The sequence below is a fragment of the Neoarius graeffei genome, chromosome 27 (assembly GCF_027579695.1).
Source record: "Neoarius graeffei isolate fNeoGra1 chromosome 27, fNeoGra1.pri, whole genome shotgun sequence".
Lineage (NCBI taxonomy): Eukaryota > Metazoa > Chordata > Actinopteri > Siluriformes > Ariidae > Neoarius > Neoarius graeffei.
The window spans coordinates 23,860,549-23,881,763 of NC_083595.1; the positions used below are offsets into that span (position 1 = coordinate 23,860,549).

General features: G+C 42.3%; 1 protein-coding gene across 1 annotated transcript in view; it reads right to left on the reverse strand.

Annotated features, from left to right (window-relative positions):
* znf408 (zinc finger protein 408) overlaps positions 1-21,215 on the reverse strand; it is a 53,027-nt gene that overhangs the window by 28,495 nt on the left and 3,317 nt on the right. The window contains exons 2-3 of the mRNA XM_060911247.1: positions 4,180-4,385; positions 4,011-4,078 (exon numbers count right to left, since the gene is read on the reverse strand). Coding sequence (XP_060767230.1) covers positions 4,011-4,015 — 5 coding nt within the window. The 5' untranslated portion in view covers positions 4,016-4,078; positions 4,180-4,385. The remainder of the gene's footprint in view (positions 1-4,010; positions 4,079-4,179; positions 4,386-21,215) is intronic.

Consider the following 21,215-nt stretch of genomic DNA (forward strand, 5'->3'; position numbering starts at 1 on the left):
TCGCCTCACAGCAAGAAGGTCCTGGGTTCGAGCCCCGGGGCCGGCGAGGGCCTTTCTGTGTGGAGTTTGCATGTTCTCCCCGTGTCCGCGTGGGTTTCCTCCGGGTGCTCCGGTTTCCCCCACAGTCCAAAGACATGCAGGTTAGGTTGACTGGTGACTCTAAATTGACCGTAGGTGTGAATGTGAGTGTGAATGGTTGTCTGTGTCTATGTGTCAGCCCTGTGATGACCTGGCGACTTGTCCAGGGTGTACCCCGCCTTTCGCCCGTAGTCAGCTGGGATAGGCTCCAGCTTGCCTGCGACCCTGTAGAAGGATAAAGCGGCTAGAGATAATGAGATGAGATGAGATCTCAGACACGCTTTGACGTATCAGGTCCATATTTGTTGAGATGCCTTTCGGCACCAGTTCATGTACCCTCATCAAATTTGGTGTCAGGTGGCGCACCCGAGCAAGCACACTTTCGCATTTTCTCCGGAAATGCATTCTAGTTGTTATTATTATTATTATTATTATTCGTTTTCACCCGTTTTTTGGATCCACTACTCCTCCTAGGGCTTTCGAGATAGAGACACCATTCCAACGCTGAAACGTAGGGCCCGATCTGGAATGGCGTGCTTGTTTTCAGTTTTTGGATCGACACACCTGTTCTCTCGTTCTTGTCATTTTTCTGTCATTTTCCCATAGAGAATGAATAGGGCTCATGAATCGAATCATCCTGCTCGGACACGCTTCATCGCAGACGCACCAAACCTCATGTGATACCTCAGGCCAACTCCCCAGACACATATATGCATTCAGTTCTGACCCGCACTCATTTTTTCCTTTCTTTTCATGCCCCACTTTTTCATCCATTCACTTCCATTCATTTTTGGCCCCATTGAAAATGAAGGGCGTTTTGGGAAAAAAGCTTTCACTCTCCATCAAATTTTTTAACTGAGTGACCAAACTTCAAGAGACTTCATATGATGCCTCAGGGCAAGTCCCCACACATATCCATCCCCTCATCTGGGACCTGCACTCGTCTTTTTCTTGGTTTTCACACATCCTTTTTTCCCTCCATAGGCTTCCATTGATTTTTGGCCCCATTCAAATGAATGTCGTGTTAGTATGCTAGCTGTTAGCATGTTAGTATTCTAGCTGTTAGTATTCTAGCTGTTAGCATGCTAGCTGTTAGCATGTTGGCATGCTAGCTTTTAGCATGCTAGCATGCTAGCTGTTCTGCTACAGCTCAGCAAGCACACTTTGCATTTTCTCTGTGGAAATGCAGTCTAGTTTTGCATATTGTTATACTGACCTTCAAACATGGAAAACAATAACGTTACAAGCATCAAATGTATCGTCTTACTGTTTGTAAAAAGTAATGACTATTTCAAATTATTATATTGAGGGCTTCTAAATTGATTTCTTTCTTTCTTTTTTATCTTTAGAGGGCAGTATGAATGACCGGAGAATTGACAAGGCTGTCAGTGTGTGCAAGAAAGTGGTCAATGCTTTTTCTTACTCATGGAAAAAGAGAAGGGCACTAGCAACTGCTCAAGATGACCTCAAGCTCCTTAAACATAGGTTGATCACAGAATCTCCTACCAGGTGGGGGTCCCGTCATGCCATGATAGCATGACGGGAGTAGGAGAAGGCTATTGCGAAGGTGTTATCTGCTGACAGAAAAAGCAGGCACCTCACTCCCACATGGCAGGATATTGAGGTATTGGAGTCTGTCCACAAGGCCCTATATCCACTTGCGGACTTCACTGATGCCCTTTCTGGTGAAGCATATGTTAGTGTCTTTTGTGTGAAACCTGTCCTCCAGCTCTTCAATGAGGAAGTCTTAAGGCCAGAAGATAATGACACAGAGCTGACCAAGGCCATCAAGACTGCTATCATTACCTATTTGAATAAGAAATTCAATGATGCTCCCACTGATGACCTCCTGAGCATGGTGACCCTCGTTGATCCTCGCTTCAAGACCCACTACATCCAGGCTGACAAAATAGGGGCTGTGGGGGCCAACGCAGTCTCTCAGATACTGGATGAATGGAGGACTTCACAGTCTAGCCCTACTACTCCATCAGAAGTGTCAACTTCAACTGCACCAGTCATAATGCAGAAAAAGACACTTGGCAGCTTTTTCAAAAGGCCAGTTGCTACTTCTGGTCTAACAGACCAGCAGGCTGTTGAGGCTAAATTGAACAGTTACCTGCAAGCTCCAAATGCAGACAGTGAAACCAATCCCCTGGAATGGTGGAAGACCCACTGCACAGCATATCTCAGAATGAGCATTCTGGCAAAGCGGTACCTTTGCATCCCTGCCACCAGCTCGCCCTCAGAGAGAGCTTTTAGCACAGGTGGCAATACTGTTACCTGCCACAGAGCAGCTTTAAAGCCAGATGCTGTGGACAGACTTGTCTTTCTGGCAAAAAAACCTAACAATAGATCCTGAATAATGTGCACCTGATTCAGCAAATAGGCCTCGAATGGTACTGACTGATTTATGTTAATACGTTTGCACTTTTTTCAATTGGTACAACTGTTGGTTTACATTTTTGAATACTGACCATGGAGATTTGTTGTCTGCTAAAACAATTTGATGTGAACTGTCAGAGCTGTTTTTTTTGTTTGAATACCTATGTTAAACATATACACAGTCATTGGTATTTACAGATTAGTCATAATTTGCAAGTAGAAAATATGTGGACAGCCTATGTAGCATTACAATTTTTTCATGTTTATTACATTTGTTACATACTGAGGAATTTAAACCAGTCCACTGTTTTTGAGATGTTTGCTTGGTCTTCTGTGCACTGTATTAGTTCACAGTTGTGCAGATATTAAATTTCACTCCATGCACTTTTTTCAGGAGGTACAACTGTTGGTTTACATTTTTGAATATTGACCATGGAGATTTTGCTGTCTGCTAAAACAATTTGATGTGAGCTGTCAGAGCTGTTTTTTTGTTTGAATACCTATGTTAAACATATACACAGCCATTGGTATTTACAGATTATTCATATTTGCTAGCAGAACATATGTGGACAGCCTATGTAGGATTAAAATTTTTTCATGATTATTACATTTGTATACTGAGCAATTTAAACCAGTCCATTGGTTTTGAGATGTTTGCTTGGTCTTCTGTGCACTGTATTAGTTCACGGTTGTGCAGATTTTACATTTCACTCCCTTGCACTTTTTTCAGTTGGTACAACTGTTGGTTTACATTTTAAAATATTGACCATGGAGATTTTGCTGTCTGCTAAAACCACTTGATGTGAGGTTTGTTCTGATATTTTCTAAATCACTCTTGCTAAAGCATGTCATTTGCTTTATATGTTAATAAAATGTTAAACTAGTCTCTGGTTTCTTCCGTTTTCAGTCCAGATGCTTTCAAACTGGCAGTGCTGGGGGTTGTGATAAAAATTGTGATAAAAATCGATGTCGTTCAATATGGGAAAATAAATTGTGATAACGGGGCGGCACGGTGGTGTAGTGGTTAGCGCTGGCGCCTCACAGCAAGAAGGTCCGGGTTCGAGCCCCGTGGCCGGTGAGGGCCTTTCTGTGCGGAGTTTGCATGTTCTCCCTGTGTCCACGTGGGTTTCCTCCGGGTGCTCCGGTTTCCCTCACAGTCCAAAGATATGCAGGTTAGGTTAACTGGTGACTCTAAATTGACCATAGGTGTGAATGAGAGTGTGAATGGTTGTCTGTGTCTATGTGTCAGCCCTGTGATGACCTGGCGACTTATCCAGGGTGTACCCCGCCTTTCGCCCGTAGTCAGCTGGGATAGGCTCCAGCTTGCCTGTGACCCTGTAGAACAGGATAAAGCGGCTAGAGATAATGAGATGAGATCGTGATAACTTTTTTTGCCATATCGCCCAGCCCTAATGTAATCCTTTTTAGTGTTATCAAGTTCAAATGTCGCTCTTCTTGTAGGACCATGTAGAATGTACTGTAGTTGTTATTTCTTTCATTCGCTTTCTATTCATGTGGGTTTTGTCACTGGAACACAAATTATATCATACCTCATCCAGTATGTTCTGTCTGAAATTGGTCCTTTAGCTCCTTTTAGGTGTCTCTTCACTTTGGCTGTCTGAAACAGAAGAGACCAATTTCAGTTTTATTTTATTTTCCAATTCCTGTAAAGTTTTATGGCATTACAACTAGAAAGAAGCTTGTGTAAATAAACAATACCTCTTCTTTTCCTGGCAGTTTGTCTGGATCTTCCAGCCCCAGAAGAGTTCCAGACTTTAAGGCCCATCCAACACACCACAACCCCGTTTGCCCATCTTTAGCTAGAGAGGGCCCTAAAGTCAGTCCACAGGGCACTAACCTCAGCACACTATGGAAAGATTCTTTCACACACTCCAGCAGGCCCTCATTCTGAGTAGATGTAGCCACTAATGGAAGATGAAAAAACCCCCACAAATATACTGTTTATGATGAAGAACTAAGTATATTTTATTAAGTGATGGACCTGGACACACAGACATTAGAATTTATAGCTCAAGCACTTGACCAAAGTGTCTGAGCTATGGGATAATAGGACCCATATGACAAGAGTCAAATGCTGCCTGTGTGGCTTGAACATGGCACACTGTCTCAAAATACTAAATGATCCATAGTCCAGTATTTAACAGCATTTTCAGATTTACATATTAACATAATGACAAATCCACCAAGGAGACACAGTGATGTGGTGTGGTGGGCAGCAATGCCACCTCACAGCACCAGGATCCATGGTGCAATCAAGAGCTCAGGCTACTGGTGTGTAGAATTTCTGTACATATTCTCCCCAGTCTGCAAGGGTTTCTCCCAGGTTCTTTATTGTCATCTGTGTTTCCGTTTACATCTACATCCCTAGACAGGCTCCAGATCAACTGTGACCCAGACCAGGACAAAGTGGTTACTGAAGATGAATGAATGATAAATGCATCACCTGTCCTATCAGTTACATTGTAAAAAAAAATGGATGTAGCTTTTACAGCTGTTATGATTACTTACAAATCATGAGATAATCAAATTGTAGTTTATTGAAAACTACTGCACTTTCAATGGTATGACAAAAAGCCAATTTGTTGCCAAAATTTGTTAAGACCTCTTTTTCTTATAAACAGGATACATTCATGATCTCTAGAACTGGTACACATGAAATGGCCTTTAAATTAATGGCCCTTTTTAGTGAATGTGATATTAACACCATGCAACAATTAATTGAATAATTTTATTAACGGAGCTCCCTGCACATAAAGCGCACGGAGCAGAACTCCATACTTATAAGTATATGGTAATGCATCGACCTGATTTTTGATGGCTTTTGACCATACGATGTCCGTATGATCGACGTCCGTGTACCATTACAGGGTACCCGATCGTAAGTGCAAGTCAAGTCAAGTTTATTTGTATAGCGCTTTTAACAATAAACATTGTCGCAAAGCAGCTTTGCACAATTTGAACGACTTAAAACATGAGCTAATTTTATCCCTAATCTATCCCCAATGAGCAAGCCTGTGGCGACGGTGGCAAGGAAAAACTCCCTCAGATGACATGAGGAAGAAACCTCAAGAGGAACCAGACTCAAAAGGGAACCCATCCTCATTTGGGCAACAACAGACAGCATGACTATAATATTAACAGCTTTAACAAGAAGTCAGTTTTGTTGATGTTATAAACTCTTCATTGATGGGAACTTGAGTGCAAAACTGTTCATGACAACTGCAGTCCTAAAGTTAGCAAGTCAACTGTAGTCCTCAGCCATAAAAGCATTATTGTAAGAGTCCAGAGTGTCCTCCAAGTGTGACTTTCAACTGTCCTTATGGGGCAGTCCTCCACAGGAGCGATGCGATGAGACTCCAACCAGACACAGGGCACCAGGATGGATCAGGCAGGTCCAAGGAGCAGAAGAGGTCAGCATATTGATCCCAGGACTCATGCCTCTTTTCCACCAAATCAGTTCCAGGGCTGGTTCGGGGCCAGTGCTGGTTCACAACTCGTTCAACTTGCGAGCCAGCTGAGAACCAGTTTGCTTTTCCATCGCTCGCAGTGCTAAGGGAAGCCACGTCATTACGCCGCTGTATACGTCAGTTACGTCGTTGTATACGTCATTACGTCGCTACGTTTGCATAAACCTTGGCATGAATATCGAAGCAAAAACAACACGGAAGAAGCAGCAGCAACAACAATAATAATAATAATAATAATGGATGACCAAGCGTTTGTACAGCTGCGGCTTCTTGTCGCTTAAAAATGGCAATCTTTCGTGGTCTTGTTATTGTTGTTGGTCTTAACAACTCCGCCCCCCCGCTGATGTAAGCGGTTCTTTCCTCTGGCCCAGCAGAGAGTTGGTGCTAGCCTGGAACCGTTTTTTCTGGCCCCAGAGTCAGTTCTTTGTCAGTGGAAACAGAAAACCCGGTTCCAAACTAAGCACTGGTCCCGAACCAGCCCTGGAACTGCTTTGGTGGAAAAGGGGCAACAGAGGGACAGATTTTGGGGGGGGGGGGGGAGAGAGAGAGAGAGAGAGAGGGGGAGAGAAAACGCAGGTTGTTAGGTATGCCCAATGTCACCTGAATAAGTAGGAACAGTATACATATTGCACTGAGTACAAGCAGGGACTCCGGCAACTAACTACGACAGCATAACTAAAAGGGGAGAGCCAGAAGGTAACACAGGCATGAGGGAGCCCCAGGACATAAAGCAGCCAGCCACTACACCGTCAACAAACTCGAGTGAGCAAGTGAGTGGGGACTGACAGCATCCATACATCCCAGTTTACCAAAACACTCTATGTCTGAGGACCCTCCAGATCTACACCTTTACCTCATAAACACCATTAACACAAGGCTTGACTAAACAGATATGTTTTCAGCCTAGACTTAAACACCGAGACTGTGTCTGATTCCCGAACACTACTTGGAAAGCTGTTCCATAACTGTGGGGCTTTGTAAGAAAAGGCTCTGCCCCCTGATGTAGCCTTCACTATACGAGGTACCAGCAGATAGCCTGCACCTTTTGATCTAAGTAGGCATGGCGGGTCATAGAGGAGCAGAAGTTCACTCAGGTACTGTGGTGTGAGACCATTTAGTGCTTTAAAGGTCAATAATAGTACTTTATAATCAATACGAAATTTGATTGGGAGCCAATGCAGTGTGGATAAGACAGGGGTGATGTGGTCATATTTTCTAGTTCTAGTAAGGACTCTTGCTGCTGCATTTTGAACTAACTGGAGCTTGTTTATGCACTTATTGGAACACCCAGACAGTAAGGCATTACAATAATCCAACCTGGAGGTAACAAAAGCATGAACTAGTTTTTCCGCGTCACGTAGTGACATTAAACTTCTTATCTTAGCAATATTTCTGAGATGAAAGAAAGCTATCCGGGTAATGTTATCAATGTGAGTTTCGAATGAAAGACTGGGGTCAATAATCACGCCGAGGTCTTTTACTGCTGCACGTGAAGAAACAGAAAGGCCATCCAGAGTTACTGTGTAATCAGAAAACTTACTTCTAGCTGCATGTGGTCCTAGTACAAGCATGTCAGTCTTGTCAGAGTTAAGCAGAAGGAAGTTAAATAAGCATCCAGTGTCTAATGTCCTTTACACATTCCTCAATTCTATTAAGCTGGTGTCTCTCATCAGGTTTTGCAGAAACATACAACTGTGTGTCATCAGCATAACAGTGGAAACTAATACAAAGTGCAAGGCAACGTATCTCAAACACTTGATCACAGGACAATGAAATTTGCATCTTTATTTACATAAGATAGATGGGGTTTTATCTAGGGATGTCCCGATCCGATCACGTGATCGGAAATCAGGCCCGATCACATGGTTTCAGACTCGATCGGAATCGGGCATTGCCTCCCGATCAGGGATCGGATATATATCTATATAATATATTCTCATTTTTAACACATCAATAGCTATGCGTTGGCACAGAGTGAGACCAGACCTCTTGTCTCAACACAGCAACATCAACGCGTGCGGCATGACATCACTTTGTAGCGGAGACGCTATTGGTTATTGGCTGCCTGTTGCCGGCAAAGTTGAACACGGAAGCAGTTCGAAGCGGAAAGCAAAGCATGAGATCTTTTTTTTTTTTCGCTGGATGACAAAAGAAACGGGCTCAAACCTGAAAGGGTAGAAATGCTTGTTTTCATCAAGAAAAACGTTCATTTCCTTAATTGAAATTACTGTACACCACTGTGAGATGCGTTCTTAAAAGCAAATTACCGGCACTGTGGCACTTTATTTTTTTTTTTACTTGTTTACATTCCTGCCAGGTATTTTAAGGTTATTTTTTAAAATTTATTTATTGTTCAAACTGCCTCACGCAAGTGCTCTGTTTGCTAACGGAGTTGTTGGATGTTAAAATAAGGTGTTAAATAAAAAATGAGGAACATCCTGGATCTGTTTCTTTCCTCGTTTTTATTTTTTATGGATTATAAGAAGTATCGGATCGGGACTCGGTATCGGCAGATACTCAAAATCAAATGATCGGTATCGGATCGGAGGGCAAAAAAACCTGATCGGGACATCCCTAGTTTTATCCAGTGCTTATTTTTAATTTGCTTTTTAAAAAATAACTTGAGATTATTTACTTACACATTTTACAGAAAAATATTCATGGCTGTTTCATAGAAAATTAGTTAAAACAGTTTTATTAGTCCACTACCATTAGTCCACTGTCAAATGTACATTCGTCAACTACTATACAAAGTTTTATAAATAGTCTCCCAGAGTTATCAACTTTGATTTGATTCCGTCAGACCCCACAGAACTTGAGGCAACTGAATGCTTTGAGTCAACATTCCACTATACTTTAAACATAGCTCCACTTAAAACAAAAATTATTACAGAGGAAAAAAAAAACTAGCAGCTTAGTATAACCGAATACACATGCACCTTAAAACAGACCACTTGAAAAGTAGAACATAAATGGTGCCAAACAAAATTGGCAGTATTCCAATTAGCATGGAAGCAGAGCCTCTTGAAGTATAGGAAAGTAGGGAAGCGGAAGTGCGTGTCGGACTTAGTGCTGCTAGATCAACGTATCGCTCTACCCTAATAGAGGACAACAAAAATAATGCTAGATTTCTATTTAATTCTGTAGCAAAATTAACTAGGTCACTATAGACCACTATATTAAAAGACCACTATAAACACATGCACAACTGCAATATGCAGTAGCAAAGACTTCATTCATTTTTTCAGTGACAAAATTGAAAATATCCGACAAAAAATTCAAAGTAGTAATTTAAGACCACACAATTTAAGTAACCCTTTAGTTAACAATATAACTGCCATATCAGCAATTAGGATGTTTTAAGGCCAATTTATGCTGACAACCCAGTCCTCGCAGACGGCGCCGCAGATAGTGTCTGCGTAGCCCCCCCCCAACTTTGCAGACGCTCTGTGCGCACCTCCCAAAAATTGTGACCACCTCAGAAGCCTCGCAGACAGCGTCGCAGACAAGAGGGCTCTGATTGGTCCACTCTACATCCACTGTACACGCACTTCCGCTTCCCTACTTTCCCGGTTTGGTTTGTTTTCACGACCGCCATTTTTAAAAACACGAGCGAAGATGGAGCAGCACGAAGAGCGGTTGATCGAGGAAGTACATACATCTATACGACTCCAGTTCTAGTCATTATAAGTAACCGGAGGATAAACACTCCACTAACCACACCCACCAACTACTCCTAGCGATTTCGCGACTTCGCGCCCCCTTGCGTTGTGGCGGTGAATAACATCACGCACGCCTATTACTCCCCGCTCAACGATAAATTACAACTGTCTGCGAAAAGCTATCTGCGAAAGCCTTGTCGCAAGAGCATGCAGAGGCCCTTACTCCCCTTAGAGATATTGAACTAACTTCATTAATTTCCACATCAAAATCTTCAACTTGTATACTAGATCCCTTACCTACCTACAATACCCAAACCAACTGAACCTCTTCTAAAAAATAATCAATTCTTCCCTTAGCACTGGCTGTGTATCCAAATCCTGTAAACAAGCAGTTATCAAACCCCTGATCTCGACCCCTGTCAGCTGTACAATTATAGGCCATTATCAAATCTCTCCATCTCTAAAATCCTAGAAAAAGCTGTGGCACAGCAGTTAGGCTCATATCTACAGAGGAATAACATCCATTAAATCTATCAATCAGAATTTAGACCTCTTCATAACACAGAGACAGCACTGGTTAAAGTAGTAAATGACCTACTGTTGGCATCTGAACAGAACTGTTTCCTTGCTTGCATTGCTTGACCTTAGTGCAGCCTTTAACACCATTGATCATACCATTCTTCTTGATAGACTAGAAAATGTTGTGGGACTCAAGGGAACGGTCCTCTCCTGGCTCACGTCTTATTTAACTGATCACTATCAGTTTGTTGATATAAATGGTGATTTTTCTAGACATATTGAGGTAAAGTCTGGTGTTCCACAAGGTTCTGTCTTAGACCCACTGCTTTTTTCTTATACATGTTACCTCTGGGTGATATTATTCGAAAGCATAGTATTAGCTTCCACTGTTATGCTGATGACACACAGTTGTATGTTTCTGCAAAGCCAGATGAGAGACACCAGCTTAATAGAATTGAGGAATGTGTAAAGGACATTAGACACTGGATGCTTATTAACTTCCTTCTACTTAACTCTGACAAGACAGAAGTACTTGTACTAGAACCACATGCAGCTAGGTTTTCTGATTACATAGTAATTTTGGATGATCTTTCTGTTTCTTCATGTGCAGCAGTAAAAGACCTCAGGGTGATCATTTACTCCAGTCTTTCATTTGAAACACACTGATAATATAACAAGGACCGCTTCCTTTCATCTCAGTAATAATGCTAAGATAAGAAATATGATGCCACTACATGATGCGGAAAAACTAGTTCATGCTGTTGTTACCTCTAGGTTGGACATGCCTTACTGTCTGGATGTTCCAATAAGTGCATAAACAAGCTCCAGTTAGTTCTAAATGCAGCAGCAAGAGTCCTTACTAGAACTAAAAGATATGACCACATCATCCCTATCTTATCCACACTGCATTGGCTCCCAATCAAATTTCGTATTGTTTATAAAATACTGTTATTGACTTATAAAGCACTGAATGGTATGGTTACCACACTACCTGAGTGAATTTCTAGTCCTTTATAACTTGCCACACCTACTTAGATCAAAAAGTGCAGGCTATTTGTTGTTACCTCATATAGTGAAGGCTACATCAGGGGGCAGAGCCTTTTCTTACAAAGCCCCACAGTTATGGTCTTCCAAGTAGTGTTCGGGACTCAGACACAGTCTCAGTGTTTAAGTCTAGGCTGAAAATATATCTTTTTATTCAAGCCTTTTGTTAATAGCTTTTATTCAGTAAAGTAGTAGATCTGGAGGGTTCTCAGGCATACAGTGTTTTGGTAAACCGGGATGTATGGATGCTCTGTCTCCCACCCATTCACTCAGGTTTGTTGACAGTGGAGTGGCTGGCTGCTTTATGTCCCAGGGCTCCCTCATGTCTGTGTTACCTTCTGGCTCTCCTTTTTAGTTACGCTGTCATAGTTAGTCTTTCTGGAGTCCCCACTTGCACTCAGCGAAAAACGTATACTGCTCTTAACCATTAGGTGACAATGGGCATACCCAACAACTTGTGTTTTCTTTCTCTCTTTCTCACCCCGTCTGTCTCTCTCTGTTGAGTTACATGTCAATCCTGAGACACCAGTGATGCAGACCTCTTCTGTTGTTTGGACCCGCCTGCCTGATCCATCCTGATGTCCTACTTCTGGCTGGAGTCTCATCACATTTTTCCTCTGGAGGCCAGCCCCATATGGACAGTCGAAAGATTCACTACAGTTTTGCTATGATGGCTGAGGACTACAATTGCCATGATAACTTTAGGACTGCAGTTGTCATGAACAGTTTTGCATTCAAGTCTCCATCAATGAATAACTGATAACTAACAAAACAGACTTCATGCTAAAACTATAATGAATTTCCTGGTTATACAGTTGCACTTTCTGACTATATAGAACACAGTTATAGAAGTGAGTTATTTATAATTATGCTATCTGTTATCACCCTAACGAGGATGGGTTCCCTTTTGAGTCTGGTTCCTCTCAAGGTTTTTTCCTCATGTTGTCTGAGGGAATTTTTCCTTGCCACCATCGCCACAGGGTTGCTCATCAGGGATAGATAAATTTATTAGGAATAAAATTAGTTCATATGTTTAAAGTCTTTATTTCTCTGTAAAGCTGCTTTACAATGATGTCTGTTGTAAAAGCGCTATACAAATAAACTGACTTCTATTCATAACTGCAATGTGTATCTTATTATTAGTATCACTGTCACAAGACAATGCAGTAATTTCCTGACGTGAAATACACCACACAATTTGATGGTTCATATATTATTATATTCAGGTTGATTTTGTGCCCTTGCAAATATTTTGCTCAAACACTCATCAGGAGCTCCGCTTTTAGACAGTGCCTAAATATCTATATATACACATACACAAAAAAGTAATCAAGCAGCGCTTCCACAAAGGCAAGCGCGAAAACTAGGCCAAGATCATTCTGGAGTGTAGGAGTATTGCGCATGCGCAAGACTTGCGACAAAGTAATTTATCAAACACAAGTTTCAACACAGACTGTCAAGAAATGAATACGCTGTTGTTTTATTGTAATTATTTCATGTCCGTTAATAAAACAGGTATACCACAACTCTGCTTTAAGCTTTTACTTTACAGTTTGCAAAGTTATCCGTTTCTAACTGTTAAAGAACAAATGAATAGACTACGGTTAGTTAACTTAATTCGTTTAGATCAGGGCTTTTCAAAGTGTGGGGCGCCAGAGTTCTTCAGGGAGGGCGCAACGTGAGGAGCCTTTACCAGAGACAAAATGGATCGATTTTTAGTACCTAAAGCTACAGTGAGTGAGGAGACAGAGTTTGGGCCAAGCAAAAAAACCCAGAGCCTCCAGGATGTTGCGATTTGCAACTTCAGCGCAAATTCAACCAATCCCCGCGAATTCAGGGCGGTGTTACAATTATATCCAATCACCGCAACTTTCCCGCAAATTTGACCAATCGTTGGCGTCGTCTTGAGGTGACGTCGACAAACTACCTTCCGCCTTACTTCCGTGTTTACGTTCAAGAGAAGCAGCATGCGCGCAGTGTTGCCAGATTGGTTTTAAGTGCATTTTGGTGGGTTTTGAACATATTTTGGACTGGAAAACGTCAGCAGTATCTGGCAACATTGCATGATGTGCGAGTTAGTGTTTATGTCGGCTTAAATTCTGTACTGAAAGTGTGTGATGTTTACAGTGAAACACTGTGTGCACTTTATTTTATTTTTTTACTTAATACAAGAAAGTAATGGATGCCAACATTTTTGCCAAAATGGTATTTTATTTTCCATTGTTTAGGCAGCTTCAGCATCATACTGTGAGATTCTGTTCAAATTGTTTTTTTTTCTTCTATGAAGCCTGAGCCATTTATTTTATTAGTTTATAATTATTGTTTAATTTAGTCTTCAGGAGAGACTGTCTGCACACAGTACTAGTATTAATAGTGTTTTTCTTCCATGAAAGCTGAGGCATTTATATTATATTTTAAGGTAACTTCATGTTGTGCTGTGAGGTTCTCTGCACTTTAACTTTTGAACCAACAGGTGCATTTGGATAAGTAAAGCCTACTTTTCTGCATTTTTGTAGTCCTGGTAATCTTTTATATTGGTAAAGTTGTTTATAGGACCATTTCTCAGTGTCTTTGTTTTTTAATCAATAGTTTTTCAGTAATAACTTAATATTTAACATATCACTCAATTTTAATCACAAAAAGAGAAAATCGCAACAATTTCTCGCAACTTTCACTTCCTCCCGCAATGTAATCGCAACAAAAACCTAAAAAACACCGCAACTTTCATCGCAATTTTTTTTGGAACTCCCCCCCGCAACATCAGACATTTTAGCCCGCAACAATCACAAAAAAGGCCCGCGGAATCCTGGGGGGACTGGAAAAAGAAGGAAGTATGACCATGATTATTTAAAGTTTGGATTTTCATGGACTGGATCTGAAGATGCTCCACTGCCAGTGTGTTGTCTGCCAAGAGGTGCTAGCTAACGATGCTATGAGATGTTTAAAATGTGTAAAACAAGATGTTTTAAAAAGCACAGATGTTTAAAATGTGAAAAAGAAAAAATTGTGTACAACAACCATTTTTTAAAAATACGAATGGAACATTAAGTATAGCAACAACAAAAAGGGGGGGGGCGCGCTGTTGTTTATTTGCTCTCCGGGGGGGGGCTGACTCTCCCACACTTTGAAAACCCCTGGTTTAGATATTATAAATAACTGTGTCGGAATATGTTACTGTATTTAGCTGATTAGTTTGGATATAATAAATATCCGTTCAGGAATACTTGTGTTATCTTTCATTTGCTAGAATTTCAGAGGGAAAAGCCAGTTAGCTTTGTAGTGTTTTTCTTCACTAGCAGACAGCTTGTTCCTAACAACACCAATTATCTGACCTGAATGTTTTTGCCTGTTTGTTTAAATGACAGATAGTTCCAGCATGAGCATAATATTACTGTTTCCACTAACTTGGGGATAGGTTTCCTTTCCGCGTTGGCCACTCGAATGTTTTCCTCTCACCCGCCGAAACTCATCATAACAAAATCATAGCGCTGCAACCAACAAGACCTCCAAAACCCGGAAGCTCACTGGTTGTGTCTGGTGTTACAGTCTAACTCGTCCCCCTTCAACACATTCACCCCTTACCACTGAGCTCTCAGTACCGCTTACGTTAACTAAACGGTGACGACAAGCAGAAATACAATATAATTCATACGTTTTCTTTTCTGGGTTTTTAGTTAGATAACGTTTGAGAGAGAATTAGACCTGGGTAGAGATATATTTAGTAGGGAATAAAACATTTTGGGGTGTTTTCTTATAACACCACCACCACCACCACCACAGAAAATGCCTTTTTTTTTTCTTCAATTAAAGAACAACACGTTGTCCTTTTATTCATTCATAGTTCTGATTAATGTTGCATTGTCACAGTTTATAGCAGATAATATAGATATTTAGGCACTGCCTAAAAGTGGAGCTCCTGATGAGTGTATGAGCAAAATATTTGCAAGGATACAAAATCAACCCGAATAGAATAATAATAATATAGCATATGAACCATTGACTTGTGTAGTGTAGTGTATTTTGCATCAATAAATTGCTGCATTGTCTTGTGACAGTTATACCAATAATGAGATACACATCACAGTTACGAATACATATTTATTCCTTTTTTTGACACTGCATGTCATGCGCCAGAAACAGCACCACAACATTTATTATGGTGTGACTCTGCTGGGTGCCTGGTGGACAGTAGTGGGCCAGCGCTTTCACTTTACTTCATTAATATAGTTATGATTGAATATCAAACTTGATATATCAAGGAGTTGACTGGTTACAGCTGTCACGTCCACACATGTTGGAGCGCGGAGCGCATAGCTGCAGACGGCAAAGTGCATGCACGCCATTAGGACTAATTGCCATGCACCTGTTCCTGATTAGAGCTCAATCACGGCACTGACATATAAGGAATCTCAGTAACATGGATTTTGCGAAAGCTTTGCATTTTGTGTCACTTTTCTGGTCTTGACCCTGTTTGTAGTTTTGGACTTTGAGTATTGTATTACCTCTGATATCCTGTCTGTGCCTCACTCGACCACTGCCTGTTTTTTGACTCCGCCTTTGTCTATGTTTTGGATCTGTTGGCTAATTTTTTCAATAAAACTCTTCCTGCACTTACAATCCATCTACTGCCAGAAACTGTCAATTGTCCAACAAGCTAGTGGACTAATAAAATGGTTTTAACTAGTTTTATATGGGCAGCATGGTGGTGTAGTGGTTAGTGCTGTTGCCTCACAGCAAGAAGGTCCAGGTTCAAGCCCCGTGGCTGGCGAGGGCCTTCCTGTGCGGAGTTTGCATGTTCTCCCCATGTCCGTGTGGGTTTCCTCCAGGTGCTCCGGTTTCCCCTACAGTCCAAAGACATGCAGGTTAGGTTAACTGGTGACTCTAAATTGACCGTAGGTGTGAATGGTTGTTTGTCTATGTGTCAGCCCTGTGATGACCTGGGAACTTGTCCAGGGTGTACCCCGCCTTTCACCCGTAGTCAGCTGGGATAGGCTCCAGCTTGCCTGGAACCCTGTAGAACAGGATAAAGCAGCTAGAGATAATGAGATAGTTTTATATGAAAGTGTCATGAATGTTTTCCCCAAAAATTCTCATCATTATCTCTAGCCGCTTTATCCTGTTCTACAGGGTCGCAGGCAAGCTGGAGCCTATCCCCGCTGACTATGGGTGAAAGGTGGGGTACACCCTGGACAAGTCACCAGGTCATCACAGGGCTGACACATAGACACAGACAACCATTCACACTCACATTCACACCTACAGTCAATTTAGAGTCACCAGTTAATCTAACCTGCATGTCTTTGGACTGTGGGGGAAACCAGAGCACCCGGAGGAAACCCATGCAGACACAGGGAGAACATGCAAACTCCGCACAGAAAGGCCCTCACCGGCCACGGGGCTCGAACCCGGACTTTCTTGCTGTGAAGCGCCAGCGCTAACCACTACACCACCGTGCCGCCTTCCCCAAAATGTGTGAGTAAATAATCCTATGTTATTTTTGAAAAAAAGCAAATAAAAAATAAGTGCTGGATAAAAACCCATCTCATCTCATCTCATTATCTCATCTCTAGCCGCTTTATCCTTCTACAGGGTCGCAGGCAAGCTGGAGCCTATCCCAGCTGACTACGGGCGAAAGGCAGGGTACACCCTGGACAAGTCGCCAGGTCATCACAGGGCTGACACATAGACACAGACAACCATTCACACTCACATTCACACCTACGGTCAATTTAGAGTCACCAGTTAACCTAACCTGCATGTCTTTGGACTGTGGGGGAAACCGGAGCACCCGGAGGAAACCCACGCGGACACGGGGAGAACATGCAAACTCCACACAGAAAGGCCCTTGCCGGCCCCGGGGCTCGAACCCAGGACCTTCTTGCTGTGAGGCGACAGCGCTAACCACTACACCACCGTGCCGCCAAAACCCATCTATCTTATGTAAATAAAGATACAAATTTCGTTGTCCGGAGGCCAGGTGTTTAAGATACCTTGCCTTGCACTTACAGTCAAGTTCCCTGTGGTGGTACATGTTTGTCATTCGTTTGATCAAAACCATCAAAAATCAGGTCAATGCATTTATCTTAAAGCCAAACAAAACCCAAAAAATAAACTTTATACTGACAGATAATATCCATACAAGGCATGTTTGAGTGTTCACTTGCTCATATTTGTACCTGTATATTGTGTACAGATTTTATTTTAAAAGAAAAACAATGTCCCTGGGTGCTGCCATCTTACTCTTTTCGAAGTTTAAAAATTGCACTCTGATTACAAATCGTGATGTCACAATTGACATGTATGACAGCAGTTAACAACATCCTTGACTGAAGGAAGGCATTTAATTATTTTTAAAATAAAGCATTTCACTATAAAGAAGTGTGAAAATATATAAGAGCTTTAATACTGGCACCATTATATGCTACCATCTACACTTAAACATCATTATTGCACAGCTTTGTTTAATACTCAAGACTCATCAGTCAGTTATGGCATTGTACAGTCTGTTATTTCTTCATAATAGTTTACCAAAACTGTTTAATCAGGCATAGAGTGTTTTGGGAAACTGGGATGTGTGGATGCGGGTCCCTGTTCTCACAGGTTCAATAAACTTGACTATAACAGACTGTTTCTCTGAATAACAGACCATGGTAATGGAGCACGTCATTAGCAAAAGCAATAAAATAATTTTTTAATCAATAAAATAATTTTAAAACCAATATTCCGTGTCAAATTATTGATTTCTTTAGTAAATAGCCATGTAATAAATGGGCTAATGTACAGTGGCCCGCTTCAGTTTGGGGTTTTGCATCACCCTGTCAGGGTTTATATTGCAATAATAGCCAGCTCATTGTACATTATCCCTTACTTGTAGTCCTGGAGCCCAGCTCTGCTTGCCTTTCCCATAAACCTAAGGTGGGCGTGTTCTGCCTCAATTTCACTCCTAATTCCACTTTAAGATAACTGTAAAGACCCAGGATTTAAGATGCTTCTACAAACTATCCTTGGTCTTAACCCTAACAGACACAAGAGAGCATAGGTATTTTTTGCTGACTTCTACATGTCATTTAATTTCTATTTGCTTACTTGCTTACTCAGTTTATCCCTTATAAAAAATGTTTCATGTCTTGTCACTTGGAGAAGGATGTGTAAGTGTGGTGTGTACCAGGGAATTCCCTATATTAAAGTCCACCCTATATTTTCACCAAACCTGGAGGATTTAATGAAATTAGAAGGACCCAGAACAATGGTATAATAGACTAGACTAGAATAGAATAAATCTTTATTGTCCACCAAGGTGGAAAATTATCTTTGGCTCACCATCACATATAACATGCAAACACACATTTCAACAACACAACCTGACAAACAACAACACAGATGACAAACACAGAGGGTTGTGCAAAATAGAATAAAATAAAGTAAAAAGACAAATAGCAGGTAGTTAAGATTGTATTTTTTTTCTTTTAAGAAGGAAAAGGGAGCAGAATGTTTCTAGATGAGTGTGGCATGTCTGCGTGGGATGCAGATAGCAGTGAGAGACTTGGTGTACAACTGAACATGAGCAATCTTCACCACCTGCCAGAGAACATGACACTTTAATTTTACTGCTTTATTCCTGCTCTTTTCAGTGAGTCAGATCATTTTGCACAGCTCACCAATAAGAGCCAACTCCTTACTGGTCATTATTTCTTAAACCAGACAAAGTTGGAGATATTTTGACCAATGGTTGTTTGTCTTTGCTTAAGCATATTGGTTGTTGTCTTAAGCATGGCTGAAATTGCTGAAGTCTTACTGTGTCTACTAATTAAGAAAATAATATTACTTTGAAATGCATTTTATGAAATCGGTTTAAATAATTATAAAATCAGCATGGCACTACAAAAGTGCATTGACAGATATGGTAAACATCCCTGAATTAATGTTATTATATCTGCTGTGTCTGGGCTTCATTTCCATATATCCTGATATCTCATCTCTAGCCGCTTTATCCTGTTCTACAGGGTCACAGGCAAGCTGGAGCCTATCCCAGCTGACTACGGGCGAAAGGCGGGGTACACCCTGGACAAGTCACCAGGTCATCACAGGGCTAACACATAGACACAGACAACCATTCACACTCACATTCACACCTACGGTCAATTTAGAGTCACCAGTTAACCTAACCTGCATATCTTTGGACTGTGGGGGAAACCAGAGTACCCGGAGGAAACCCACGCAGACACGGGGAGAACATGCAAACTCCACACAGAAAGGCCCTCACCGGCCATGGGGCTTGAACCCGGACCTTCTTGCTGTGAGGCAACAGTGCTAACCACTACACCACCATGCCGCCCATATCCTGATTTATATATATATATATATAAAAATCACTTTTAACACTGCCTACAGTTCATCTCCCACAAGTAGCTGTGCAAAGGACCTCCTTGCCATGCTTCCTCATATACAACCAAGATTCAGCCACACATCTTACCTTTCATGCTAACAAACAGCTCAGGTGTTGAAAATAGGTTTTCTATTGAAGCATTTTGATTAAATTACAGTACAAGTGTAATGAGCAAAAATAAATTTTCTCTCAACAGTTGCCAAAAAGGAGCTAATTCAGTGATTCTCAAACTGTGGTACGTGTACCACTAGTGGTATGCGGGCTCCATTCTAGTGGTACACCAAAGAATCACTTAATTAAATATAAATACAATTAAAAAATAAAATAAAACGTGAAATACTATCTATAATATCCGAATGGATGAAAATATCTTATCAACCGATGACAAGAAAATGAAAGGAGATACAAATTAAGTTAATAATTTAAAAAAGTTTGCAAGTGCTTCTGGGTAGCCATACGTAGCGTACGTACGCATTCCCGCCGGTTCCGCTGACAGACGGTTATCCGCCATTGGTAGACTAGGCTGTGATGGGAAAAGGTGGAGGTGGCTTTGCTAATTATGACGAGTACGACAAAATTACTGTCGTGGCTTAAATCCACGAATGGGAGCGTGGATCAGGAGAGAGGGAGAACTGAAGAGGACATGTGTGAGCTGAGCGCAGATGCTAACGCCAGTGGCAAAACCAGCCCCAGAGCTGCTAGCAAATGGCAGAAACCAGTAAGGAGGAAGTATGACGAAAAATACATAAAACTGGGATTCATTTGGAGAGGGACAGAGGAGCTGCCCAGGCCGCAGTGTGTTGTATGCGGCGACGTTCTGAGCAATGAGTCCATGAAACCATTGCATCTCAAACGGCATCTTACAACCAAACACACAGCACTAAAGGACAAACCAATGGATTTTTTTTTACAAAAATGTGATGAACTGAAGCAGTCCAAGTCCACCATTCTGTCCTATGGTACACCCGTAGCCAAAGCACAGGAAGCTTCATATCGTACGCGGACCTTCGCCGGGCCATCCTCCAGCGTGTGGGGCGCACTCTTGAACAGCAGCGCCAGCGCTTCCACACTTGGAGGAAGTCGGCCGGCCGTTTGTGTTTGGCCAGCAACTCTGGGACGCCTGCTGGCGGTGGCTGAGGGCTGACAACCGCGACGCCGAGGGGATCGTCGACCAGGTGGTACTGGAGCAGTTCGTCGCGCGCTTGCCAACAGGAAACGCGGAGTGGGTCCAGTGCCACCACCCGGCATCGCTGGATCAGGCCATCGAGCTGGCGGAGGACCATTTGGCAGCTGTTCCGGTGGCAGGACAGCAGACAGCCCCTTCTCTCCTCTTCTCTCTCTCCCCCTCCTCCTGTGTCCCGTCCTCGCCCCATTCCCCCACCGCGGAGGCGGGGGCCGGCACCACCCCAGCTGGCCCGCCGCACCTGCGGTGCCCTCCCATTTCTCCCTTCTGTCTGTCTCTCCCCCCCTCAGGTGAGTGAGCCCCAGAACACCGGTGCAGAGAGGAAGCCCAGGCCGGTTTGCTGGCGCTGCGGGGAGACGGGCCACCTCCAACAGCAGTGCACGGCAATGGAGGTGGGCACGATGGTTCAGATCCCCAGTGCACCAGAGGCCGCCCACCATCGGGCCGGAGCGTATCGCATACCGGTGAGTATT